General features: G+C 66.7%; 2 protein-coding genes across 11 annotated transcripts; one reads left to right on the top strand and one right to left on the bottom strand.

Annotated features, from left to right (window-relative positions):
• The first annotated feature begins 500 nt into the window (after nt 1-500).
• Nucleotides 501-12,440, top strand: EGFL7 (EGF like domain multiple 7). 10 transcript variants are annotated; one of them, XM_070378724.1, is made up of 12 exons: nt 3,371-3,478; nt 4,627-4,715; nt 4,860-5,003; nt 8,505-8,626; nt 8,830-8,946; nt 9,913-10,028; nt 10,181-10,276; nt 10,410-10,574; nt 10,829-10,920; nt 11,166-11,230; nt 11,774-11,936; nt 12,112-12,440. In XM_070378724.1, the coding sequence occupies exons 2-11, from the start codon at nt 4,695-4,697 to the stop codon at nt 11,895-11,897; spliced, it is 1,062 nt and encodes a 353-aa protein (XP_070234825.1). In that variant the 5' UTR covers nt 3,371-3,478; nt 4,627-4,694; the 3' UTR covers nt 11,898-11,936; nt 12,112-12,440. The 10 variants fall into 10 exon arrangements, 9 of the variants coding, with proteins under 9 accessions (XP_070234827.1, XP_070234828.1, XP_070234829.1 ...); XM_070378726.1 differs by lacking the exons at nt 3,371-3,478; nt 4,627-4,715 and adding an exon at nt 501-616; XM_070378723.1 differs by lacking the exon at nt 4,627-4,715 and having other exon boundaries at nt 3,291-3,478.
• Nucleotides 12,441-13,091: 651 nt separating this feature from the next.
• On the bottom strand, nt 13,092-25,399 carry AGPAT2 (1-acylglycerol-3-phosphate O-acyltransferase 2). The gene is made up of 6 exons (XM_070378731.1): nt 25,086-25,399; nt 17,062-17,195; nt 16,527-16,702; nt 16,185-16,280; nt 14,507-14,579; nt 13,092-13,754 (listed from the first exon to the last, which is right to left on the bottom strand). The coding sequence occupies exons 1-6, from the start codon at nt 25,265-25,267 to the stop codon at nt 13,579-13,581; spliced, it is 837 nt and encodes a 278-aa protein (XP_070234832.1). The 5' UTR covers nt 25,268-25,399; the 3' UTR covers nt 13,092-13,578.
• Between the last annotated feature and the right edge of the window lie 898 nt (nt 25,400-26,297).

The following is a 26,297-nucleotide window of genomic DNA, read 5'->3' as shown; positions in this document are numbered from 1 at the left end:
CCCCTTGGCAAGCTTCAGCTGCAGCAGCTCAAGGGTTAGACGTGAGCGCTGCACACAGTGCCAGGCAGTGGGCACATCTGAGAGGTGTGAAGCAGGAGTCATTGGGGGCCTGGGTGGAGCTGAAGACCCCCGGCTGCCGGACAGACCCCCAATCTCCCCGTGGGACCTCCCGTTCCCTCTGGGACCCAATCCAACTCTGTACACAACTCCCTGGGCCTAGGGGAAAGCGAGCTCCCTTCCCGTCCTGCCGGGGACGGGTCACTGGACCAGGCGCACGCGTCCCTGGATGAAGGGTCAGCTGCATCTGGCGGGAGTCTGGCTGACAGAGCCATCCTGTCCCCGAGGCCAGGGGCCACCGCAGGGGGTAAACAGGAAGCCCTGCTCTCCCCTGCCCCGTGCTCTGGTCCTCCCCTCCCTGGCTCACACGCTGCGCCCAGCGCCCCTCGAGCCGCCCCAGATGCCTGTGCGGGCCTCTGCCGGGGGCTCGGTCCATCTGCTCCTGAGCCTGCCGAGGCCAGAAGCCTGGCATCGAGGGCTCCTGGGAGGGTCCCAGGAGGCCCGGGAGGCCCTGGCCACCCCCGCCACGCCCCTGGCCTGACCGGTGCGCTCTGGGAAGGTAAGAAGGCCCAACTCAGTCCATCACCCCCAGAATGCCTGCAGGCGGGCTGGGAGGCCGCTGGACCATCGTGCCTACGGACCGGGGAGCGGACGGGGAAACTGAGGCCAGTGTGGGCCGAGGCTCCGGCCATGGGAGCCAAAGCTGGGACTGGAACGCCAGCTTTCCAACCGCACTGGGGCTCTGCCCTGGGCCTGGGTCTCCGGGCCGCCCAGTAGTGAGGGACCAGTCCCAGCAGATGATCACCTCTGTGCCGCCCTCGGGGTGGCACCAACTCCTCCCCCAGCTGATCCCGCTGTGGTGGTGTGCTCGCCAACCCTGGAGAGACGCCATGGGGGGCAGGCAGGGGGCCTCCTTGAGGATGGGGTGGTCCTGGCCTGCCCCAGGTGGAGTCGCCTAGACTGGAACACAGAGTGAGCTCCCCACATCCCAGCACCCGGGAGGGGCACCCACGGGGCAGGAGGCACCCCGACCCCCCTGCAGGTCCCCAGGACCCTCCTGGAGTCCGACGGGGTATCGGCCAGTGCCGTCCTCGCCCTCTGCCGGTACTCAGCCCACCCTCCATGCAGACCCTGCCCGTCCCCAACCTGCTTGGGGCAGGCCGGGACCTCAGCCCATCTCCGGCATCTGCCTCTGAGGCTCCAGGACCTGAGACTGGGGGGTGCAGAGGGGTTGAGGCCACAGGCCGGGCCGGGCTGGCTGCCATGCGGGGCCCCGTAGGAGCTGCCAGCAGAGCAGAGCTGGTGAGGAGGGGGGCCCAGAGCAGTGGGGGTCCCAGAACCAGTGGTCCGGGGAGACTGGGGCACAGAGGACCCCCCACCGCCTGTAATTCCACCTTTCAACCCACGATTCAGTCTGCATGCTCTGGGCGCCCTTCCAGAAAATTCCCTAACCTTCCCCACGTTTTAGACGGAGGGGGGCCCATCAACTATTTCACAAGTTGGCTAGTTAGCTGCTCACAACCTCAGCCCAGCCCATTCCCTGGCAGGACTAGATCTGCCCCCTGGGGTGGGGGCACAGGAGGAACTGGGGGGCCCTGCTTACCTAGGGTGAGTCTCTTTCCTCCTTGGGCCTCAGTCTTCCCATCCTTACTCGGAAGGGGCCAAGCCCAGCTGGCCCTGACACTCACTGTTTCTCCCACCCAAGGGCACGAGCTGACCCCCTGGGCCTAGGGCAGGGTCAGCGTTAGGGTCTGGGCCACCTTCTGGGTGTGGGCAAAGCCCAGCCTGGCCCCTAGTACACTCAGCAAGACACACAGCCCTCCTGAGCAGCTGGGCCCTTGGGTGAGAGAGCCAGGAAGCAAAGGCAGGCCACGGGGGGATGGCGGGGAAGAGGTGGGGGGTGAGCCCCCCAGACGCCATCCGGCAATGCTTAAGGGCCAGCCACCTCCTCTGCGGTCACAGCCACCCCTCTGGCTGGCACCTCACCCGACCCCCTAGAACAGTTGGGGAAACTGAGGCCAGGAGAAACAAAGGTCCTGTGCTGACCACAGCCTCGCCTACAGGACACCCTCCCAGGGGGGCGGGGAGAGAGCAGTCCGGGCTGACCGCCAAGACCCCCTGCCCCCCGCCCCCAGCAAGGGTGGGCAGGTTCCCTCCTGCTCTCAGCACTCTGGGGGGAATTTCCCGAGCTGTCCCAGCTCCCTTCTTGGCCGGGACATCAAGCTGGGTGGGGTGGAGGGAGGGAGGACTGAGCAGAGGTGCTCAAGGCCAGAGAAATGAGGGTGTTCAGACTGGGTGGGTGAGGGCTGAGCCCCGAGGATGGCGGGCTGGGGGCCTGCTCACCCAGGGCCCTCAGCCAGGCGTGTCCAGCTGTGTCCTTTGGTCACTGCCCAGCTCCCCTGCGGCACCCACCCAGCCATCAGCACAGCCACTGGGGCACTGCCAGGAGGAAGGAACGGAGAGTCTGGCCTGGGCTAGAGCACCTGGAGCGCCCGCGGGAGCACCCTCTGTGGCCACCCAGGCTCCTGCCCTTTCCCCCGCAATGCCCTCCCTAGCCTCAGGAGCCCGAGGGGCCAGAGAACATCTCTTGTCCTCCCCTAGCAAGGGCCCCGGAAGTGGGACCGGGGGCTCTCGCCCCTGGAGCAAGGAGCTCACTGCCCTATTGCTAGAGAAGGCCCTGGGCTGATGTCTGCCCTCCCCGCCTCTCCCCTGACCACGGCCACTCAAGGCGCCAGGAACCCAGGGAACAGGCTGTTCTCAAACCCCCAGCTCCCTCACCCACCCCCTGCTCGCCCTGGCTGCTCCCAGCCCCGGGCCCTGGCACACATGTCCGAGGGCCCAGGAGTCACAGAACAAACGGGCCCGTCTGTGGAGCCGCACTCCTGTGGCCCCGCCAGCCTGGTGGACCCCCGGCCTCGGGAGGGCGCTGGGTGCCAGCCACGTCCATCACACGTGGGGCCTGTCAGGCCCCAGGGTCACCAGGTGGGCCCCAGCAAAGTCTGCGGCTGCTTCAGGATTAGACCCTGAAATCCCCAGGGGGCAGCTCCCCCAGCCCTGCCCCAGCCGCTCAGCCGGCCCCCGCCCCCCGCAGCCCCCCGCCCGCCCTCGGCCTCCTGTTTGTTCACTGACAGATCCCGTTATCAGCGGGCAGCACACACAGGAAGTCCGGCCGGGAAGGGCCCATCCCAATCCCGATTTACACAGGACGGAGCATAAAAAGCCGCCCTTCCTCGTCCCAGGAGGAGCCTCCCTGCCCCGAGGCCGCCGTCCCCATGGCCCAGGAGCAGGCTCCCGTGGACCGGACAGGCGGGCGGCCTCTGGAGGCGCCTCGAGGTGGCGGGCGAGGGGCGGCAGGGCCCACCCCCGGCCCGGGGAGGCGGCAGAGGTGGCCATGGCCGAGCCGGGGCACGGGCAGCAGCAGGTACGACAGGGGTGGCCCTGCAGGGACGGGGCGCAGGCAGGACGGGGCAACCATGGGCACCTGTGGGCTGAGCACTGAGGGCTCTCCGTTCTGGGGCCACCTCATCGGCACCCCTACTGGTGCCATCCTCACCTTGGCCAAGGGCACCCGCTGGGGTGGCCCGGTCTGGACCAGCCTGGCCTGCTCCACCCTCGTACTTGGCACTGGCAGCCCAGCAGCTCCGTGACCCCTGGAAGGGGAGCCGCTGCAGTGGTGACCCTGCCGTCGAACCGCCTCCTGGGCCACCCTGCTCTCCCGGGGAAGCCCCTGGGGTCGGAAGCAGGACTCCCACCCCCCGGCCCCGCTGACCCCCCTTCTCTGGGACCTGTGTGTCCCAAGGGCATCCCCCAGGGGTGGGCAAACACCTCAAGGGTTTCGGGGATGGGCACTAGAGGGGAGACAGGAACCCTAAAGCCAAGTCTGCAGCCAGGATGGGCTGTGGGAGGGATCCCCCCGCTTTCTGTGGGGCTGGCTGGGGTCGGGGAGAGGGACAACTTGGCACAGTGTGGGCATCCCGTTGGTCCCCCTGGCACCCTACAGGAGCCTCCTACCCAGAGCAGCACAGGTCCCCAAGGGCGCACAGGGGACTCCCTGGCCGCTGCCCATCCGCCCCAGCGTGTATGGCGAGCACCCACGTTCCAGAGGAGAAAGCAGAGGCTAACCCACCACCCAGCTTAGCAGCCAAGCGAGGACCAGCCCATCCAGCGCTGCCGGCCTCCCTTTTTTTGTTCAAGCTGGAGGTCAAAGGGTCAAATGACCAGCTTCAGGGGCTGGATGGGGGCAGGGGATGGAGCAGGGCAGCTTTCCCCTCTGTCCCCCCTAGGCCTGGCCTGGAACTCTTTACTGCCTGGGACTGCCTGTTGGGGTTGGAGCGAAGAGACCCCTCCAGTGGCAGGGAGCCCCCGCACCATCCTAGCATCCCAGCAGCGGCTTCCCCAGCCGCCCTCAGAGCACCTTCCAGGGGCTTCCGGGCCCCCTGGTCCAGGAAGGGGCTCCCGTCCAGCCACCTCGGGCCCCTTCTTTCTCCTCCTGGGCGCCAAGGGAGGCCTGAACCAGATGCCCTGGAGCTGCTGGCTTTGCCCGAAGGCCCCCTCCCCGTGTACCCACAGGACACCCACCCAGCACCCCAAGCTGTGCGGAGAAGCTTTCCATCTGGGGGTCTCAGGACCCCCCAGCAATGAACACAGCCAGGCTGAGGGTGTGTGCAGAGCTGAGTGGCCATCCGAGGGTGGGGGTCTGCAGGCCAAGTGAAGGCTGAGGGCCCTCAGTGGCACGGAGGCTGGCCCGACCCCCACCTGCCTTGGCATGTCAGGAGAATCAAGGCTGTGTGTCTGACCCACAGACCCCGGCACCAGGGAGGCACGGGCGGCCCCCACCACCCAGAAGAGCTGCTGCCACCAGCGTCCGGGGCATGAGGGAGCCCCCTTCCCCAGGTGAGTGCCCCGGGCAGCAGCGGGCACCGATACCTGCACACACACACACTCAGGTAAACAGGGCCGGGGCTCGGGTTCGAGGGAGACACTGCTGAGACGGGCAGGCCCAGGGAGGGCTGGGGTGATCCCGGTGCACAAATGACGGGGATCCCAGGAGGGCCGGCCGCCTGCCGGCAGCACGGGGGCCCTGCGGCCCACTCCACCACCTGGGGCTCTTCAGCCCATGTTGCAAACGTGCAAAGGGGCCTGGACAGGAGAGGGGACGGGCCCAGGAGGCCCCCGCGGTGACCATGCAGTCGGGGGACTCCTCAGGGGCCTGAGGCGCACTCAAGGGTGGTCCCAACTGTCCTGAACAAAGGCGGAGCCCGGTGGAAGCCCCGCAGGCCCCCTAACCTGGCACACGGGCCAGGAGCGAGGCTCAGCGCACACCTAGGAGCCAGCAGGGGGCTGCTGAGGCCGCCACCCCCCCATCTCCCCACCCCCCATCTCTAGAAGTCTATGCGCCCAAGGGTCACTGCCGTTCACCCCACGCGTGGCTGCAGAGCAGCCGTCACCTTTAGCCAGCCCCTGGTGTCCAGTGAGCTGGCCCCCCGGTTGCGATGGCCATCCCAGGAATCGTTGCTCAGCCTGAGGGGGGTCGAGAGCTAGCTACCCCCGGCTCGCGTGGGCTCTGCCTCCGGGCACCTGGCCGCAGTCTCAGCCCTGCGTCCAGGGGAGCGGGCTGGGAGGGGCGGCAGCGATCGGGGAGGGGGGGGGCTGTGCGTCAGGAGCCCCGGTTCTAGCTGACTCACTGCCCGGCCCCCGGGGCGCCGTTTGCCGCGGAGCCTCAGTTTCCCAACCTGCACAATGGGGGCGGGCGGGGTCCGGCGCCCACCCCGGGCCCGGGGCGGGCCGGGGGCGGGCCGGGCGGGGCGGGGCCGGGGCTGGCGGGCGGGCGGGGCCCGGGCCCCTCGGCGCGGAGGCGGCAGCGGCGCGTGCGCGCCCCGGATTGGGCGGTGAGTGCGGAGGGAGCGGGGCGCCTGGCTGGGGGCGCAGGGACCGCCGCGGGCTGGGGGTGTGCTCACAGTTCGGGCTGGGGTCGGGGGGCTGGGGCCGGGAAGGCGGGGGCCCTGGACACTCGCGGAGCTGGGGCCGCGGGGCAGTGGGGGGGGGGGGGGCGACGCGGAGCGACCGCAGGGAGCCCAGAGGTGAGCCGGCCCGGAGCGCCGGGCTCTGCCCCGCGGGCACCGACCCCAGCCCGGCCCCGGGTCCGGAGAATGGGCCCAGCGGCCTTGGCAAAGGGCGCCCCCTGCTGGTGACGGGTGACCCGGGCCCGGCCACGAGGGGTGGGGGGTCCCTGTGCGGGGTGGGGGGCGCCGCCGCCCCTTATCCCCCTATCCGGGCCCTGCGGCTCCCCCAGCGCTTGGCCCGCAGCCTGGCGGGCCAGGGACTCCGCAGCCCAGGCCAGCTGTACCCTGCGGTGGCCGGAGGGGGTCACTTCACCCTCGCTCCTGCTCCCCACGATGCAGAGGGAAAGGGGAGGCGTGGGGTGGGCAGTAGAGAGGGCGCACCCCCAGGGAGGCATCTCACCCCGCGTCTCCACATCCACCACCCCCGGTCCTGACGTCCAGAGCACCCCTCACGGTAGAAGGGGGGACCCAGAGTCAGGCCCCTTGCTCTGGGACTCAGTCTCCGCGGGTGGCAGCTGTGCGGTGCAGCATCCCCCCCAACCCCGGGCAAGTGAGGGCAGGCTCCTGCAGACCCTCAGAGGGGATGGGGCAGTATTGCTTGTCATCCTGGAGGCAGCGTGGGTCCCCCTGCCCTGCCTGCCTGCCTGCCCTGTCTCCCGCCCCCGTGGGGCTGTAACTGCAAAGGGAAATGGGACTCCTCGCCCCCAGCGCAGGAGGCCAGGGCCAGCCGCTTCCTCTGGGCTAGGAGAAAAGAATGACTTTCAAAAATCCAGTCTCTCCTCTGAAAAAACAGGACTTCCTTCCTAACCAGCTTTCCATAGGTAGCGGAGGGGCTGGGTGGGTGTTTGTGGGGGACAGTTACATGTGCACGAGCTGTGCCCCCCAGCTGCTCAGTGTGGGTGCCCTCAGGGTCTGTAAGCCCATCGGCCCGCCTCTGCCTTCCCGGGGCCCATTCCCAGGGCCACCTGTCTCCCCTCATTTCAGTTCTTGCTGGGAGTGCCAGGCCCCCAGGTGTGTCCCTAACAGGGTGCCCCCCTGCAGAGTTCGTCCCCTGAACCGCCTGACTGCAGGATATACCCCAGCCCAGAAACCGCCAGGAAGCAGCCACCCCCTGCCATCCCCAAACTAAATCCAGCACCTCAGTTGCCCGCTGCAGCCTCTGCCTGCTTGGCCACCCAGCCCTCCCCTCGCAGGCCGCTAACAGAGAATGGGGGGGAGGGCTCACAGGAAGGACCCTCGTGCAGCTCTAGGGCCGTGTGGTGCGGCGGGTGAGGGCCTGGACCGAGCGCCCAGCTGAACCCCAGTGTGGATACAGGGCTCAGCGATGCTCATGGTGATCCCTGTCTATGGGACTGACCGTCAGAGCCAGAGGAAACTGAGTCCCAGGGAGGGAGGCGACTGTACCCAGACTCTGCTACCTGCCCCCAGCACACACACAAGCTCAGCTCCTTCCTGTACCCTGTCCTTCGGGGGATCCTGGGGGGGTCTCAGATGGGGCTCCTGGAGCAGGGGAGCAGAGCGCTCCCCAGACTCTTGGCACACAGCGACGGCAGCCCTGCTCCAGTCCCCGTGGCTTGTCACTCACGGAGTTAATTCTGGGCTAGGCTTTCTCTCATTCCCAGAAATCGCTCTCTAGCCTCCCTGGCTCCCACCCGCTGCCAGGACAGGGATGTGATCGGCTCCACTGGCAGAAGGGGTGCTGCTCCAACCCCCCCACCATCCGGGGCCTGATGGAGCCACTGTCTTGGGCGCCCTGGAGGCGGTTTGCCCCGTGTGGTTCAGGCCCCAGCATAGGAGTGATCCTTCCCAAGGACAGGCCCCGGACCCACCCCAGGAGGACCTCCTGCCTTCCGGGCACCTATACCCCCAGGCTCCCAGGTCTGGCACTTGAGGTCCTTGAAGGCTGCCAGGGCCAAGCCAGCTGGGGTGGGTTTCAGGCCTGCCATGACACCCCATGTGCAGACCGAGGTTTGGGGTACAAGCCCTGCCCTGCTGTGGGAGGGCCCCAAGCCCAGCCAGGGGAGGGAGGGGTGGTCCCCCCTCAGCCCCCGCCTTCCCCGGTGAACCTGACCGAGCCCAGCAGGGCCCAGGTGCGTCTCTCCCCAGGCAAGGGCATCAGCTTCCATTTCCAGACCCCGATGTCCTGGCCCTTCTGTGGTCCGGGGGTGGACTGTATGTGGCTGGTGAGGGCCAGCCTCCTTGTCCAGGCGGGCTGGGGGTGAGGAGAGCTAGCACTGGCCGTGGGGGCTCCCCCGCCATGGTGAGAGGCCCCAACGAAGCAGCTGAGCCGGGCAGGCATCACGAGCTGAGGGGACCATCTCTCCCGTGGTGCTGGCTCGAGGGGGTCTGGCAGAGGGACTTACAGGGCTGTGCTCTGTGCTCCAGGCCACCCCGAGGAGAAGGCCGTTCCACCCGGAAACTCAGGCCATGTGGGGCTCCCAGGAGCTGCTTCCACTCTGGTTCCTGGTGCTGGCAGCGGGCGGCATGGAGCACGTCTACCGGCCTGGGTGAGCCGGGGCTTGGGGCCCTCAGCCCTCCCTGGGGGCAGCCCCCAGTGTCCAGGGAGCTGGCGTCTCCCTGCAGTCCCTGCTGAGGGTGCCGTCGGGGAATCCCCTGCCCAGGTGCCCGGCTCTCCTGGGCTCCAGGGTTGGAGGGTCCCAGCCCTGGGACACTGCTGACTTCCTGGCCCCGCCCCTCCCCGCCCCCGCAGACGCAGGGTGTGCGTCGTCGGGGCTCCCCAGGGCCCCGCGTCCGAGTCCTTCGTGCAGCGTGTATACCAGCCCTTCCTCACCACCTGCGACGGCTACCGTGCCTGCAGCACCTACCGGTGAGCGCCCCCACCGCTGCCCGCCACACGCACGCCCTGGGGCTGGGAGGGCCCCGAGCAGTGAAAGGCCTTGCGGAGGCCGGGTCCGAGTGTGTGCTGGAGACGAGTCTCGTGTACCTGGGCGGCCCCGGACTCAGGAAGTGACTGCCGTAACCGCAAGAACCAGCCACTCCAGGGCTGTCCGGCGCATCGGCCCCCCAACCCTCATTTTAAAGGGGTCCCCCACCTTGTCTGCCCCCCTCCACTTTGGGGACACTCCCCCCCACACCCAGCATCGTTGGCTGCAAGATTTTACCCTCTTGGTTCCCTGAAACTTGCCTCTTCCTGGTCCTGCCCTCTGGGCTCCAGGGAGCACCCCCTTCCCTTGGCAGCCCCCCAACAGTTACAGATGGATATCCTTCCCCTCCCCCAAGACCCAGCACGTCCCAGTCTGAGCCAGCATGGGCTGGGGGGTGGGCGGGGGGCAGAATCTCTCGTTCTTTGCTGCGGGGATGTAATGTGGTTGGGAAAGATTCTATTTTCCGTGAAGTTCTTAAGGACCTCTGGTGGGGGACGGGGACAGGGTGGGAAGCCCCTTTCCCTCAGGGCCTAGAACCCCCCCAGAATAGGAGACTCCCCCCGAGGTACCACCTCTATCTACTCCACTCCCGGCTTTACTGGGCTTCTGCCCACACGGCAGCCTGGGGCAGGGAGGCGACTTGGGCGGGGACCCTAAGGTGCCCTCCCTGGGGGGAGAGGCGCTCTGTGGGCACAGCCGCTGACCTCGTCCACACTAGGGGAGATGGCTCGCGCAGCTTCTGAATGGCACGGGGCCAGAGCCAGCCCAGAAGGCGGGAGGATGTGACGACGGGGTGGGGAAACCAGGCCCCATTGGGGGGGGCCCTGGTGGCAGCACGGAGGCCCCGTCCCTCCTGCTGCCGCACCATGAGGGCCACAGGCCCTTCTGAGCCGCCACCGTCCCCCCAGGACCCTCTACAGAACCGCCTACCGCCGCCGCCCCGGGCCGGACCCCACCCGGCCTCGCTACGCCTGCTGCCCTGGCTGGAAGCGGACCGGCGGGGTGCCAGGGGCCTGTGGGGCAGGTGAGCACCCAGAGCACCCGGTCTCAGGGAACCAGAGCCCAGCAGGGCAAGAGCGGGTCCTGCGTGGCACCCATCCCCTGGCTGCACAACCCCACTGCAGCGGGGCCCCGGGGACCCTCCTGCGTTGCTGACAGGCCTCCCCACCCCCACAGCAATATGCCAGCCACCATGCCAGAACGGAGGGAGCTGTGTCCAGCCTGGCCGCTGTCACTGTCCTGCAGGATGGCAGGGCAACGCCTGCCAGACAGGTGAGGCTGGCACCCGGCCATCCAGAGGAGGAGGGAGCCCCCGGGCACCTCCCACGGATCCTGGCAGCCCCGAGGGGTGGGTCTTGAGGGGGCTCAGGGAGGGTGCTCGTGCCTGACACCCCCTTTCCTGCAGATGTGGACGAGTGCAGCGCCGGAGAGGGCGGCTGTCCCCAGCGCTGTGTCAACACGGCGGGCAGTTACTGGTGCCAGTGTTGGGAGGGGCACCGCCCATCTGTGGACAGGGCAGTCTGCCTGCCTGAGAGAGGAGCCCCCAGGGTGACCCCAGACCCCACGACAGGTAAGGTGCCTTCTAGATGCCACTCCTGCCACTGTGCCTGGGGGTGGGCAGGGCGGGCCGGGGGAGTGGTGGTGATGATGGGGGGCTTCCGGCGGGGACGGTGGGGAGGACCTCAGCTCAGCCGCCGCCGCCCGGGGTCCCTTCACCGAGCAGCCGGAGACACAGCACCTCTGCTGGTGATGGGACATTATTACTTTTGGTACGCGCTGTGACACTTCAAACTCGTACCGTGAGTAATAATGCGCTGTCAGCAGCCCGGCACGGAGCGCGCCCGCGGACGTCAGCTCAGACCACCCTGAGCACGGCGGCGGCGTTGGGGACCCTGGCCCCCGGGGGGCAGGCATGGGTGAGGCTGCGACTGCCCGGGGCCACCTTGCGGCCCAGGAGGAAGGCGGGGCCCGGAGCAGGGGGTGGGGGAGCTGGGGGTGGGGGGGCAGGACTCGGCACGACAGCAGCTGGGGCTGGAACTTGGTACCAAGGGCTGGGCCCCACACCGGGAGACCCCCCTACATGGGACTGTGAGGCTGGCCCAGGGTGGGGGGCACGGGGTGGGGAGTCGGGCCTCCCTGACTCCGCAGCTGCCCTCCCCAGGAGCGGACAGTGAGGTCAAGGAGGAAGTACAGAGGCTCCAGTCGAGGGTGGACGTGCTGGAGCAGGTGAGGCCCGGGCTGGGATCCCCGGGGTCAGGGAGGCTCAGCCTGGGAGGGGCTCCGTGGGGGTGTCCTGGCGAGGCGGCTTCTAGGGTGCCCTTGGTGTGGGTACCCTGCCCAGCAGACGATGTCTGGGACCCCAGGACGTGGGGGCGGGGACCCCACCGAGAGCCAGAACCTCGGTCCAGTCCATGCCTTGCCTTTGTCCCTACAGGGACAGTGCCCGAGGCCTTCCCACAGGGTCCTTGACTTGAGACCCCCCAGAAGCCCCTGTCTCCCCTCCCCCAGCCCTTCTGACTAGGGGTCCCAGGCCTCGGGGACCCTTGGCCGAGCGGGCCTGTGTGGCGTCACCTGTGCCCACCAGCCTCTGCGGGCTCCCAGCGCAGCAGCCTCTCTGGTGGACACTGCGGGGCCCTGCAGCTGGACCTGGGTCTGCGGGTTGGCAGTGCCGTGCTTGCTGGCCACCTTATGGAATGGACAGGGCGAGGGCCTGGCCCAGGGTCACACAGGTCTCCCACCCGGCTCCCCGGGGCCTTGCCCACCCCACAGAAGCTGCAGCTCGTGCTGGCCCCACTGCACAGCCTGGCCTCCCGAGCCCTGGAGCACGGACTCCCTGACCCAGGCAGCCTCCTGGCCCACTCCCTCCAGCAGCTGGACCGCATCGACTCTCTGAGCGAGCAGATCTCGTTCCTGGAGGAGCAGCTGGGCTCCTGTGAGTGCTTTGGGCCCCATGACCTCCCCCGTCCCCCAACACACACAGCCTAGGACCCCTGCTCCCACCCAGGGGTCAGAGGGTGGAAGGCGGGGCTGCCATGGGCTGAGTGGGTGGGTCTGTGGTGCTAAGAAACGATGACCTCTGAACCCCCCCCACCCCCATCCACCCGCAGGTTCCTGCAAGAAGGAGGTGTGACAGGCCCACCTGCCCAGTCCCGGCAACTGAGAGGAGAGGCTCTCCTCACCCCGCCATGCCCCGCCATGCCCCGCCCCGCCCCACCTCTGCTGACCACGGAGGCCCCAGAGCCCCCACCTGGGGCGGGGTGGAGTGAGGATCGTCCCGTGTGAATCCAGCCCCAGCCACCCAGCCCCCTGCACCCCGGCCAACTCTCGGGGCCTGTGGGCCCACGGCCAAGGACGGTACGAGGTGCCCTGCCTAGGGCCTGGGGCTGCGCCCCTCACTGGGCAACCCTGTCCTTTGTCAGAATAAAACGAGACTTGAGCTGCTGTGTCCACGAAGGCATCTGGGGAGCGTCCTGAAGCCGACGGGCCTCCCCCAGGCCGATAGCCAGGTGCTGGGAGAAAGGCAAGACAGCCTTGGGGCTGGCAGGGAGGCTGCCGGCCCCCCTCCCCGGCCTCCCTAGACAGGGTCTTGGTGCCCTCTCCAGTTTGTGGCTCAACTGGTAAAGAATCTGCCTGCAATGTGGGAGATCGGGGTTCGATCCCTGGGCTGGGAAGATCCCCTGGAGAAGGGAACAGCTACGTGCTCCAGTGTCCTGGACTGGAGAACTCCCTGGTCTGTATAGTCCATGGGGTCGCAAAGAGTCCAAACGACTGAGCGACTTTCACTCCAATGGGGCTGGAGGGCGTGGTTTCAGTGAAGGTGACCAGCTGGTCCCACCCCCAGCCGGCAGCCAGAGAGCAAACCATTAGCTTCCTTGTGACGTGCCTGCCGGACCCCTGGGCGTGCCTGCCACCCCCAGTAGGAGAAAACATTCCAGGATCACCGTGGCCCCAACCCCAGCAGGAACACTGCCCAGGGTGACGGCTGGGGGTGCTCCACACTCGTCCAGGGGCGCCGGAAGCGAGGGCAGCTTGAGGATGGGAACCCGAGGCAGCCCTGCCCACCCTCTGAGTGAGCACGATTCAGCAGGCATTTCCAAGAGTTCGTTTATAAAAAACAGTGACGAGCACAGTACCCATTCAGCAGACTCGCTCCCCAGGGCCGGGGGAGCCGCAGACCCTGCTTTGTGGCTCCCTGAGGCCCAGCTGGCATGAGCCACCTGGGGGCGTGAGACCAGGCGTCCTGGCCCCCGAGCCCGCCTCTCCCTGAGGGCCTGATGCAGGCCTGGGCGGGAGGGTGGGGCCGGGCAGCTCGGCCCTGCCCTGTCAGCCCATGGGGGTCCAGACCCACTCCCACACCAGACCCCGGAGGCACAGGGGTGGGCGAGGCCCTGCCCTCAGAGCTTGGGGGGCTGACTCTCCCTTGCAGGGACATCGGGGGGCCTGGACCCAAGGCAGTGACAAGAGGGGCCCGCTTCCAGGGGGTGACGGCCAGAGGGGACACAGTGGTGTCTGGTGGGTGGGGGGCGGCCCTCTGTCCATCGTCCATCCAGGTCCCGCCCTGCCCCAGGCCTCGATTACTGGGCCTCCTGGGCGTCGGGCCCCAAGGGGGCCCCGTTCTCCTGGGGGGTCTTGGATATGTGCAAGAAGTGCGTCCTCATGGCCTGATGGCAGGTGTCCAGAAGCTTGGGGACGTCGGCGACAGTGAGGCCACGGGTGGGGATGGCATCCAGCACCTCCACCTGGATGGTTCCTGTGGGGCAGGGTGGGGGCGTCAGCCGCCTGGGGGGCTCCTGCGGGGGGCCTCTCTCCCCCCATTTTGGCTGTCTGCCAGCCTCCTGAGGGCCTGGGCTGGACCGGGCTCTTCCAGACACCCCGGTCTCTGGCGGTTGGCTCTTAATTGAGAATCACTGATGCAGGCATTCACATGCTCTCAGGAACATTCAGAGGGGTATGGACGAGTGCGTGCCCCCTTGTGAGGACCGCTTAGGCTCCAGGATGTTCCCTCCCCCAGGAGGCTCTGGGGCAGCCCTGGATTGCAGGCGGCCTCGGGGACCCAGGTGTGCGGCAGGCAGCTTCTCCCTTGGACCCCACTTCCCACCTGGGTGCCAGGCACCCTCGTGTGGGGGTCTGGAGAGAAGGGTGGAGGGAGGTCCTAAGCTCCGTGGCAGAGGGCATGGGGGGCGTCCCCGGGAGGCTGCTGCCTGAGAGTCAGGGCTGGATGCACTGGTTCAGAGCCCACCCTGGGCAGAGGAAGTGCGCCCCTCAAGGCCCCCCGAGCTGTGGGCAAGGCCCGGCCCGTGTGTGAGAAGCTGGGCCTCCACCCACCCCTGGGAGCCCTGATCTTGGGGCTCAAGGCAGGGCCTCCTTCCTTCTTCCCCCAGTCACTGAGGGGCACGGCCTGGAGTGGCCCCCCAGAAGCGGGGTCCGGGTGTCACTGGGACTGAGATCGGGTGGGCGGGCCCCTGTGTGGCAGGTGTGTGTTGGGGAGGGGGGGGGGGCTACCTGAAGTGAAGAGCTTCGTCTTACAGCTGTAGAAGGAGGAGAAGCTGGAGTAAACCACAGGGATGATGGGTACCTGGGGACAGCAGACGTGGCAGCCTGAGGACGGAGCCCAGCCCGACCGTGGAGCCTGATCCCAGGGACAAGCTTGTGGGCAGACCCTGCCTGCCCCCACGACCCCTGTGGCCACCAGGCAGGCATACCACCCTGCCTCAGGGTGCTTCCATGCGCTGCCCCGGGACACCCTTCGTGCCTGGGTGCCTCAGGGTGCTTCCATGCGCTGCCCTGGGACACCCTTCGTGCCCTGGGTGGCCCCGAGTCCATAAACTCATCCTGCACATCCTTACCCACGTATCCCCTCCTCCAGGAAGACTTCCTGGGTTGGCACACATCCATTGGATTCACATTCCACACCCCCCAAGGGTCCCAAGATGACCCAGGACCCTGTCCAGTTTAGCCAGAGGAGATAACTGAGGTCTTTCTGCCCATCTCTTCCTTCCCAGCCTCTCCCCCAACCCCAGGGGGCAGCTCCAGCCAGGGGAGGGGGCAGGGCCTGCGGGTTTTCCCGGAAGACACCAGGGTCAAGTCCAATGGTGACTTCAGCGGTGGTTCCAGTGTCGGAAATGGCACCTGGAGTAATCATTAACCCTGGGGTGGGGGGAACTGACAGGAAACACGCTGCCTGGCGTCCTGGCTGAGACTGCCCTGGCCCCACCACCCCTCAAAGCTCCGCTCCGCTCTTCTCTCCCATGACCCCCGTGACCCCTTCTCCACCACAAAGGGAAGAGACACCGGCCCCGGGCCTGCGGCCGGGGTGTCCTCCTCCTCGTGCTCGGGCAGGACGGGCATCAGAGCCCAGGCTCCCGTCCCCGCCCCCGTCCACCCCTCCCTCCAGCTCCCCCACTCCCCACCCCCGGCGCTGGCTGGGAGCTTCTGGAAGGAAGGCTCTCCCAGCCTTGCTCGGGGCCACCTCTCACAGGTGAAGCCCAGGAGACAGCAGAGCCCTGCCCAGCTGGCAGCCTGACTCTGACCAGGCAGGAAGAAAGGCTCCCCAAACCCCGAGGGCTTTCACCTGCGCTCAGCCCCCAGCACAGGACAGGCACCCGAACCCACCCGGAGCCCCACCCCACGGAGGGACGTGCCCCAAGCCTCTCCTGCCATCCCCCCGAGATCCCCGGGACCCCAGAAGTCAAGGACAGAGCAGCACGAGGCCCATGCCAAGCTTTCTGCTCACTCTGTCCTGGCCCCTGTGAGCCCTGGTGCACCCCCCACCGCCCAGCCGCTGCTCAGTCCCGAACCTGCCCTGGCGAGGGGTGCGGGGGGACTGAACGCGACCTTGGCAGAGCCCTCCTGACAGTCCAGGCAGCGGGCCTTCTTTACGCCAACCCCAGCCCCCCTCGCCCGGCCAGCGGGAAAGTGGGGTGCTGAAGCTCCGTGGGCAGGTACGGAAGTGATGAGCGTCATTCCAGCTGGTCCTGGGCTGACCAGGCCCCAGCCTTCACGCTCAGGGGCCCCAGGGACTGCCCTCCACGGCAGCTCACAGACAGGTGCTGCCTGTCCAGAGGCAGGTGGTCCCCGAGCGCCAGTGGCCCCGGCCGGCCGGGAGGTCACTGTCAGCCGTAGGCCAGCCCGGATGCGCTTCCCGCCCCGGCCACACCAGGAGGCCGCAGCCCCGACATACCTGGGCCTGGATCGCCAGGTAGAAGGCTCCTTTCTTGAAAGGCAGGAGGTCCCCGTTGTCATTCCGCGTGCCCTCCGGGTAGATCCACACTTTGAGCTGTTGAGGAGACAGGAGGCTGTACCCAAAAGCCAGAGGCCGCCCAGGGAGGCACCCACCGCCCTTCTCAGCAGAGACCACCACCGCTGACAACCGAGGCCCTGCGCCTGGCTCTTCCATATGAGATTCACAGACACACAGCGATGAGGCGTGTTCTGCTGCAGGGACTCACCCTCGGGGCCGACTTGACACCACAACTGGGCCTGAGTGTCCCCAGCGCCGGGCGCCCCAGCCCCGGGCACTCACCTTCTCCCTGACCATGCGCTCGCCCACATCGGTCATCACGCTCATGGCCGTCTGGGAGTGCTGCCGGTTGATGAAGAGGACGCCCCCCAGGTACATGATCAGGCCCACGGGCCCCAGGAAGAGCAGCTCTCGCTTGGCGATCTGCACGCAGCGGTCGGGGAGGACCTCCATGAGGCCTGTGGGCGCCAGATGCCAGGTAGGGACAGGAGGAGACAGCGCAGCTCAGGGGCCGCTCCCCAGGGAGAAGCGGGCCAGCCCCAGGCCTCGGGTACCACTGGCCCCTGGGCACTGTCTGGCCTCTGAGCCTCAGCTTCCTAGCAGGGGGGGCACTGCAGCAGGGCCCGGGGCCCCACACAGGCTGCCCAGTCCTGTTACCCGCCGGAGGGAGGCGCGGGTCCCTCCCTCCAGTGTCAAACCCCCGCCTGCCAGCTCAGCTGGGTCTAGCCTCCACCAAGTAGGACAGCAGCCTCCCCCTACCCCCAGGCAACTGGGGAGGGTCAGTCCTCCCCCAGACCCCACTGAGGCCCAGCCTTACCCATCATGTCCAGGATGCTCTGGTGGTTGGAGATGATGACGCAGGGCCGGTCCTCGTCCAGCGTCTCACGGCCTTTGACCTCAAAGCGGAGGCCATATGCGTACTTGAAGGACCGGACGAACCAACTGATGATCCTGCGGGGGAGACGGGCCCAGTGAGCAGAGGGCCACTGCCCCGGCGTGACGTGGGCTCTGCGCGCACAGCCCGGAGACCCCCAGCCCACCCTGGCAGGCTGGCCACTGACCCTGAGCCCGCCTTCCCCTCCGAGCGCCTTCAGGTCTTGTCCCCCAGCAGGATGGCAAGTGCCCCCCGCCCCTCGCCTCCCCAGCCGGTGACATGAAGGTCGCACGGAAGCAAGGCCTCGGGGACCCTGACGCCTGGCTGTGGGAAGGACGCCCCCTTCCACGTCCAGGTACCCGGATCTGCACCTGTCATGCAGCCTCCAGCCCCCGAGTCCTGCTTGTCACCCCAGGCCGGGGGCCCAGCTGAACAGCGGGGATGGAGGCTGAGAAACCCCTAGGCTGGGTGAACTCTGCTGTCAGCCGCATCAGAGACCGAAGGACCCAACGTGGAGAGGCCGCCCACAGAGGAGGCCGGGGCAGGGGGCCCCCCACGGGAAGTGACCGTCCCTCAAGGCAGAGCCACACCCAAGAGAGGGAAGCGTGGGTACCAAGCGGAAACCTTGGCGAGGAGCTGCGGGCTGCTTCCTGGTTTGGAAGAGCTGCTGCTGGGGAGACCGGCCCGGCGGGCACCATGGCTTTCACGCCTCCTTGTCCTACAAAGCGGCAGCCTGCCCGTTTCACACACACACACACGTACTCAAGGTCACACCAGGATGCCAGTGGAGCTAGGATGTGCGTGGGCCCTGCTCCTGGCAGGAGGCTGCCCTGGGCACTCGTGACCTGGAGGGGCCTATCCCCGCAGGAGGTGACGGGTGAGGGAGACCACGCGTGCCCCTATCTTTGGGTAGCTGGCTGGCAGGGGAAGGTTGACACCGCACACACTTGGCACAGGACAGGTGCCAGTCAGGGGTCCGTGCACACGGGGCGATGGAGCCCACGGCTTGAGGTCACTCCTCTGCCACTCCTGCAGGCCCCCTGGGTCCTTCCCACCCGTGGGTGGGGGCGGGGCTGAAGGTGAGCTCCCGGTGACCCAAGAGCTTTCCACTTTCCGCACAAGATTCGTGCACGCACACACACACACACACACACACACAGCCGCCAGGGAGCTCCTCACAGTCCTGACCGGGAGGGAGGCCTTTTCCACTCCAGGCAGAAGGGCCTGGGCCCAGACCCGGTTCTCAATAGAGCAGAGGCTCAGAGCAGGTCCTTGGCCCGAAGGCAGACTCGTGTCTTTAAAACTGTGGGTAAGATGCACGCAGCACATTTACCCTCTGAACTGGTTTCAAATACACAGTTCAAGTGCGGTCACGTTGTTGAGCAACTGCCCCCACCGTCTGTCCCCAGGACTCTTATCTTCTCAAGTTGACGGACACGCTGTTCCCGTTACACACACACACCCTGCCCCGGGCCCCAGCATCTTTCTGTCTCTGTGGATAAGACTCCTCTGAGCCTCACACGAGTAGATCCTATCGGCTCTGCCTCTCTGTCCCAAAGGCAGGCTCGCATCTGGCCCACACAGCCTCTCTCCCCTCCTCCTCCCACGGCACAGGTTGGAGAGAGGGGCTCCGCGAGGGAGGCAGCTGAGCCCCGGCTGCTCTCACAGTCGGGCCAGCCGGCCTTGCTGGACCTGGAAGCCGGGCCATCCTCCTTAGCGCTAAGCCTCTGCCAGCTCGAGCCAGACCTGTCCCTTTGTTCCCATCCGGCTCAGAGGTGCCCCTGGCCGGACACTCTTGGGAGACCTCGCCTGGCTACCTCAGCTGGGGAGCCTCGGGCTTCTCAACTGCCAAGAGATGGCTTCTCGGGTCGTTGTGAGGATTGACCGACCCAAGGAGGGGGCGCAAGCAGGCCATTCACCAACAGGAAAAACGTGCATCGTCCAACAACACAGAGGCACGCAGTCTCACTAGCCATCAAAGGAAACGCGGATTGAAACGAGAAGCCCTGTCCTCTTCCTTCGGATTGGCAGAGGATAGCCGGATAACGGGAGGTGTCGGCCGGTGTCGGGAAACGGCCTGAGGCTGCTGGCAGAGGTGGGAGATCGCAGAGGTTTCTGGAGGAGGGCAGGTTGGCAGGACCTAGAAGAGCCCTTAAGAAGCCTAGTCCCTGAGATTTGCAATCCTCTTCTGGCAATTGATCCTAAAGCTGCCGACGCACAGGCGCGGTCGGGATTAGGGAAAGAACACCTCAGCGTCCCCGTGGGGACAGCCCAGATAGACAGGGCTGCGGCAGAGGAAAGAGCAAAGATCCCTACTTATTCGCTGTCAGGTCGGTTCCTGGGACTTCTAATGCAAACCTGTCAATTGCATTTCCCTGCCAAGCTCACAGGCAAAGTCCCAGACCACATCTGGAGAGGACAGTGGGTCACTCTCTGGGGGTGTCTGCTGGCTCCGTTTTTCTTCTCAAACAGTTGTGATGAAGGACCTCCCTGGTGGTCCAGTGGTTAAGAGTCTGCCCTTCCAATGCAGGGAGACCCGGGTTTGATCCCTGCTTTATTCCCTGATTGGGGAACTAAGATCCTCCATGCTGCCTGACTCAGCCAAAAGGAGACAAACTGTTGTGAAATATACATAACATAAAATCTATCATTTTAAACCATTTACAAGTGTATAATGCAGCTGTCCCAAACGTCCGTCTCCAGAACTTCTCTGTATTTTCTTTTTGTATCTAATTGACAGGATCAGTATTTGGGGGTGGGGGATGATGAAAGATACTGTATATACCGTGATCACAGTATCCTGTGATACTCAGCCTAGCAGGGGCCTCTCCCACCCCAGTTGAGGCAGACCTCCCAAGGACCAAACGGTTCCAGGAGGGACCGACAGGTCCAGGGAGCAACTCGCTACATTTTACAAATAACTGCACTCAAAACCAAAAGACACCGCCACTGACATAAGTACAGGAAGCTGCAAAAGAAAGGGGCATCCCGGGAGCAGACAGAAGCAAGAGATGCTCCTCACAGGGAGGGTCCATCAGTCACTCCCTGCAGGGGGGCGGGCACGGGGTCTCGCTCTTCCTTCTCCTTCTGTCCCCTCTTGTCAAGGTTTTCAGTCAAAGTGGTGGGGACGTCGTATCATCTTCACAGTGCTTCCTCCAAGAGCAGGGAAGCCGCCCAAGCTGTGCAGAGGTTCCAGGGCCCTGGGCAGGGAGAGCTGGTCTGTCCTGGCCTGGAATGCAGCACGCACATAACCACAGGGACAGACGCCCCACACCCACGCCCGGGAGCAGGCGCTCCAAGCTACCTGCCAAGCCTGCTTGGGGACAGACGCCAACTGTCCAGTTTCGCTCAGACAGTAACCCCACAAGGTCATATACTCCTGCACCAGGGAAGTGGAGGCTCAGCAAAGCTGAGCGACTTGCCCAGAGTCACACAGTGGGGAAGCCAGGATGGGCTGGAGCCCGCCCCTAAACTCCAGGGTTGTCAGGTGAGGTGTTCTAGCTCCTCTGCAGGCCTCCCCTCACCCCCTGAAGGGGCTCTCTGGCCCCCACACCACCCCCAGCAGGAGGGGCTCTGCCCTTCTCTCCCAGCAGGAAGCTCCGGGCAGCCGCTGTCCCCAGGCAGCCAGGCCTGCCCAGCCCAGGCCTCTTCGGAGCCCAGCTGACTCCAGTGCCCCTACCCACAGGAAGCAGGGCCCCAGCTTCAGGGCGGGAGTCACAGGTGTGCCAGGGATGTTCGCACCCCAGCTCCAGTCCTGCCTTCCCAGGGAGGCGGAGCCAAGGCTGCCTGAAGCCAGGTGGCCCAGTCTTCAGAAGCACTGCAGGCAGCTGCCAGGCGGGTGACTGGTGCCAGAGTCCCCGCAAGGCAAGGGGGCCCGCCCCACTTTCCAAGAGCCCAGGGGGGCAGTGATCTCCTTAAACAGAGGCGCCATCCTCACCCCTCGTGGGTCTTTCTCAGGAGCCCTCCATTTAACCCTGATCGGGGCCGCTGGCCTCGAAGGGAGTGCCATAAACGTGAGGATTCTTGGGGGCCTGGGGCCGAAGCCCTGGCAGCCAGCCTCCGTGGACCAGCCGTGCTCATCTGTGGACACCCGGACCCCGCCCCAGCTCTGGGTCAGACAGGCCCTGACGCTCCTCTCACAGCTGTGACCTTGGGCAACGGACTTGACCTCCCTACGCTTTCTTGTTTCCACTTGTGAGACTGGAAGGTCGTGGAGGGGTCGAGCTAGATGAGGCTGGACGCCTGAGACACCTGCCAGGCCGGGGGGCCCTCCACAGACAGCGGCTGTGTTGGCGACAACACAGGAGGAAAAGATTCCAAAGGAGATGGAAGAAGCCCCTCCCCCAGCCGGTACCTGCTCCTGGCCACTGGAAGGTGGTTCAAGGTCAGGTCTCAGCTACCTGCTGACCTTTGCGCTCAGCCCCGACACAGGCTAGACAGCTCTAGGAAGACCCAGTAGCTAATTCAGCCAAGCCGTGCCAAGTCCTCAGCCAGACCCCGTGGGCTTTGCCTTATAACGTGGCGAGGGTGGAGGGGGGTGGTTGGTGGCACTCACTCTGGAAGGCCGTGCCAGGAGGGCAGGCACACAGAGCCATCGGTCTGCTCAGGGGACAGGAGGCCCCAGCAAGGCCGCCTGGTAGGCAGCGGCCTTTCCCAAGCGTCAGATGAGCCGGAACACTGGGTGGGCAGGAGCTGGGGGTGCTGGCCTCTGCAGGTGCCCAGAGGTGCTAACGGGGGCTCAGAAGTGGGGTGGAAGGAGGTGGGGCCGTGAGCAGTGTCCAGATCTCAGGAGCTCTGCTCCCGGGCCTGCAGGAGTCCACCCAGGGGGAGGACTGCCCCACCGCCCACCCCAAGACCAGGGCCCCAGGCCCTGGCTGCAGCGATGCCCATCCTCAACGTTCCAAGTGGGTGGGGGCTCCACCGACCCAGCACCTCACTCTCCTGCCCCCAGCCCTGCAGCCTAGCTGTGGTCCCAGGCTGCCCGTCCTGGTCACCTGAACGTGTGAGAAAGGAAACTCTCTGCGTTAAGGTGCTGTTATCTGGTTTCCTGATTCTACCGCCAAAGCCAGTTCTAACACACAGGATTATCCTGGGCCTCGCTCTCTTCACTGTCCAGCAGGTCTGATAAGGGCACCTGCCCCCAGGACGAGGACCCAGCCTCGCCTGGCGCGCAGGCCCCCGCCAGTCTGGGAGGGGGTCCCTGGCCTCAGCCCCAGCATGCTCACAACAGTGCCTGCCTCTGGCCCTCCGCTCCCAGCGCTGCCAAGCACGCTCAAAACTCACAACTCAATGGCAGAGGCCTCCTTGGCTGCCCCATCACAGAGACGGGCTGCTGGTTACAGGAGATGGGAACGCGAGGCGGTGGGTGGAGCTGGGCTGTCCCTCTTGGAACTTAGGACTTCCTCTGAGCCTGGTCTCCAGCTCCAAAGCAGCCACGGTGCTGCCCCCAGCCCCGATGCTGGGTGAGACAGAGGAAAAGACCCACCTTGAAGTCATCCTTGGGCTCTGCAGCCCAGGTCTACCGCGTCCTAGTTCTGGGACCTGCCAGTTGCCTCCTCCCCGCCCCAACCCCCGGAGACATGAGTTTCAAGCTGCTTCTCTGAGGGCTCATCCATAAAATGGGACTAGGAACAACACCTTTCCCTAAGGATGAAGCATCCGCCAGCGCATGGGGGTGCAAGACAGAACTGATGGGCAGAGTCCTTTCCCGAGGTCAGGGTGAGACTGGAGAGGGGGGCAGCCAGGCACCCACAGTCCAACCCAGGAGGGGCCTGAAATGAGGGGGCCTGTCCACACAGCCCCCCAACCTCACCTGTCCTCGTGGGCCTGTCCCTGGAGGAGCACAGTGCCTAGAGGGACACAGCGCCTCCACGACCTCTGCATTCCTCAGCCCTCCTCGGCCGCATCCCTTGGGGAACTCGTGTTCACAAGGGACCCTCCTCTCTGCCATCACTGGGGAGCCATGGGTGTCATCACTATGACCCACCCTTTGGGACCTGGGGCTGCAGGGGAAGGGGGCTGTGGGTTCCCAGACCCCTAGGCCTGCCTCTCTCTGGGGAGGACTCAGCACCTCCGTCATGTCCTGGGTTGGCTTGTGCAGAGCCTGAGTCGGGGGCTGCCCCGGGGAGGGGAACTCCCTCCTGAGCTGAGGAGGACGTCTCAGCAGGCCCGAATCTCGTGCGAGACTGGGGGCCGAGCTGGGCTCTGGGCTCGGGGAACAAGCCCGAGGCAGCAGAGGCCACGGGGCTGGCCAGGCCTGGGCTGCCAAGTGCTGGTCAGGCCGGCCTGCCAGTTCTACTACCTGGTCAGAAAGGGTGGCCGTGACTTCCAGCCTGACCCTGGGGAAGCAGCTTTCAAGCCCAGGCCTGGAAGAGCGAGTTGGACCTTTTAAAGACAAGGCTACCTGACCACACAGAGCCAGGGAGAGAGAGGGTGACCACTGGGAACGCCTGCTGAAAGCCTGCTCCAGGACTCGCTTCCCACCCGCAAGCAGCACAAGCCAGGCTCAGGGCCCCCTCCTGCCTCAGAAACAGACGTGCCACCCTCGGGCCTGGCTGTGGGAGGGCAGCTGCCCCTCCGAGGAGCCCACCAGCCCTTGTTGCCGGAAACCACCCCCTGCCCCGCTCCTGGCTGGCCCCCAGCAGGTGTGGAACGGACACGGGCTGTGAGCCCACTGTCTGCAGGGGGTCCCAGGGCCTCAAACTCAGGCCAGCATCCCTGCCGGCAGGGCCCAGCCCTGAGGAACCCCCTATTTCTGGATACAGGCCCTCCCCATCCCAGAGAGCTGACTGCTTGGGAAGACAGCTGGTAAGGCAACAAGTGGGCCACCCCTGTGGTCTCTGCTCCCTGGGTTGCTGCCCTGGGCCACGTGGGGCGGGGGAAGGCAGGGGAGGCACTGGAGACCCATGGCCCACCCACCAGTCTTCCCCACTCTTAGTCCTCCCGCCCATTCCTGGGGCAGCGGGAGCCACAAATCCCTGAAAACAGCCAGGGAGAACTGTGCAGAGCAGGCCAGTCTGGCAGCGTCAGCCCATCGGATGGACAAGGCCGGGAAGGGCAGAAAGCCAGGACCCCTCACCCCCTGCCCTGTGAGCGCTGGGGTAGTGGGGGCCTCAGGGACCACAGTATTCCCACCCCAGGCCACGGCCAAAAGGCCATCATTGCCAAAGCCACAGGGTGGCATGTTAGCAATGGCCCCTCCCCATCGGAATCTGGGGAAAGGGCCAAGGAGCCCCTCTCGGGCCACCATGCCCTCCCCAGCCCCTGCCCCTGCCCGGGAGAGATCGCCATCTCTTCCTGTCAGCCCAGCCTGACCCCTACCGCAGCAAGCTCCCCAACCCCGGGGATGGGAGGGGGGACACCCCAGCCACCACCGTGTTCTTTCCCCTGGCTTAAAGCTTGGACCCCAAGGGCCAGCAGTCCCCGCCCAACCTCCGCGGGCTGGAGCCACCACACCTTCCTAAGCGGAAGGAAGGGGCTGAGCACAGGTGCGCTCATCGCCCGACAGGTGGGCGGGCGGGATGGCGGGGAGGAGACTGAGACCCCGGGCGCGGCGGTGCACGGCGGCTAGCCCCCACCCCCCGCCACGGGAAGCGGCACCGAGCCTCTGCCCACCCGGCCCGGCCGCATTCCTCTCGGAGCCGGCCCAGCACCCTGCGCGGCGCCGAGAGACAGATCTCTGTAAAGCCCTCCGTGTCGGCCCCTGGCCGGGATCCCGGGGCAAGGGTGCGGGGACACGGCGACGCGGGCTCCGGAGGCCGCAGCCCACCCACCACCACCCCTCGGCGCGCTCCCCGACCCGCTTTCCCCTCGGGCGTAGGGAGCGCCGCACCCCCCCACCCCCGCCCCAGCCCCCTCCCGCCACTCCCGGAGCCCTGGAGAGGCGGGCGCGGCAGGAAGGAGGGAAAGGACACGGGAAAGTTAGGGAAGCGGAAGCGGCCCCCCCGCGCCCGCCCGGCCCCCCTTGCCTCATGTTCTCCACCGTCCGGCCCCCGTGGCGCAGCAGGCAGACGACCGCGGCCATCGCCGAGGCCGTGAAGCAGAAGGCGCAGTACAGGCCGATCTTGGCGTAGAAGCGGGCCGAGCGGCTCAGCTGCGCCAGCAGCAGCAGCAGCAGCAGCGCCGCGATCAGCCACGGCCACAGCTCCATAGCCGCGCCCGGAGCCCCGACGGCGCGGGCCGCGGGCTGCCTGCCTGGGCTCCAGCCGCGCGGGCTGGCGGCGGCGGCGGGCCCTCCTCCTCGCCCCGCCAGGCCCGCGCCCCTTATTGCGAGGGCGGAGGGGCGGGGCGCCCGGGAGGGTGAGCGAGGTGCGCCCCGCCCGCGACGGTCCCCGCCCCGCCCCGCCCGCCGCGCGGTCGCCGCCCCTCCCCGCCCCTCCGTCCCGGGACGGTGCCCTTGCCCAGGCGCCGGGCCACCCTCCGCCGCTGGCCCTGCGCCCGCCCCCCAGCCCCCGCACCTTCGCAGCGGGTGACCAGGGCCGTGGCTCCCCGCAGACCCCCATAGCCGGACCGGACCCCACCCCCCTTCGCAACCGCCGGCACCGCCCCTGAGCCCAGACCGCGAAGGCGCGTGCCAGGCTGGTCACCGCACAAAGGGGGGCCCTTGAGCGGCGCCCGGTGACCTAACCGGTAGCCTGCCCCTTCGGGTCCCCTCGGGGGAGGGGTGGTCTGAAGACGCGCTGGGTAGGCAGGAGGCCAGTTTCTGGGCGGGGCCTGGGTGCCGGACAGTGGGTGCCAGGGCCAGCAAGTTATCTCCTGCTCCAGGTGTCAGGCCTGCCCAGGGATCAGGCGACTGAGTTCAACTCAAGCGGGTGGGCCAGCCTGGCCGGGCAATGGTGTGGCCAGCCTCTGGCTTGTGGGGAGGAGCTCCAGGTCATCCCTGGGGGGGACCGTCAACAGGTCTCAGAGCAGATCCAGGTTGTAACACCAAGTTTCCATTGTACACAAGTGCCCTCCACTTGCGGCCCCTCCACTTGGGCCCCTCCACTTGTGGCCCCTCCACTTGGGCCCCACTCGCGGCCCCCCCACTTGCGCCCCGGGCCTGGGTTTGCTGCCATTGACCAGTGGCCCCACACGTGGTGCCTGGAGGCCTTCAAAAGGTTGTTGTCAGCCTCTGCCCTATTTCAGATGCTGGGGCGTCTATTGCTGAAATGCTTCGCTGAAGTCCCCAAAATGCTATT

Source organism: Bos mutus, chromosome 11 (assembly GCF_027580195.1).
Source record: "Bos mutus isolate GX-2022 chromosome 11, NWIPB_WYAK_1.1, whole genome shotgun sequence".
NCBI lineage: Eukaryota > Metazoa > Chordata > Mammalia > Artiodactyla > Bovidae > Bos > Bos mutus.
The sequence above is the reverse complement of the archived record's forward strand: the minus strand, read 5'-3'. Positions and strand labels throughout refer to the sequence as shown.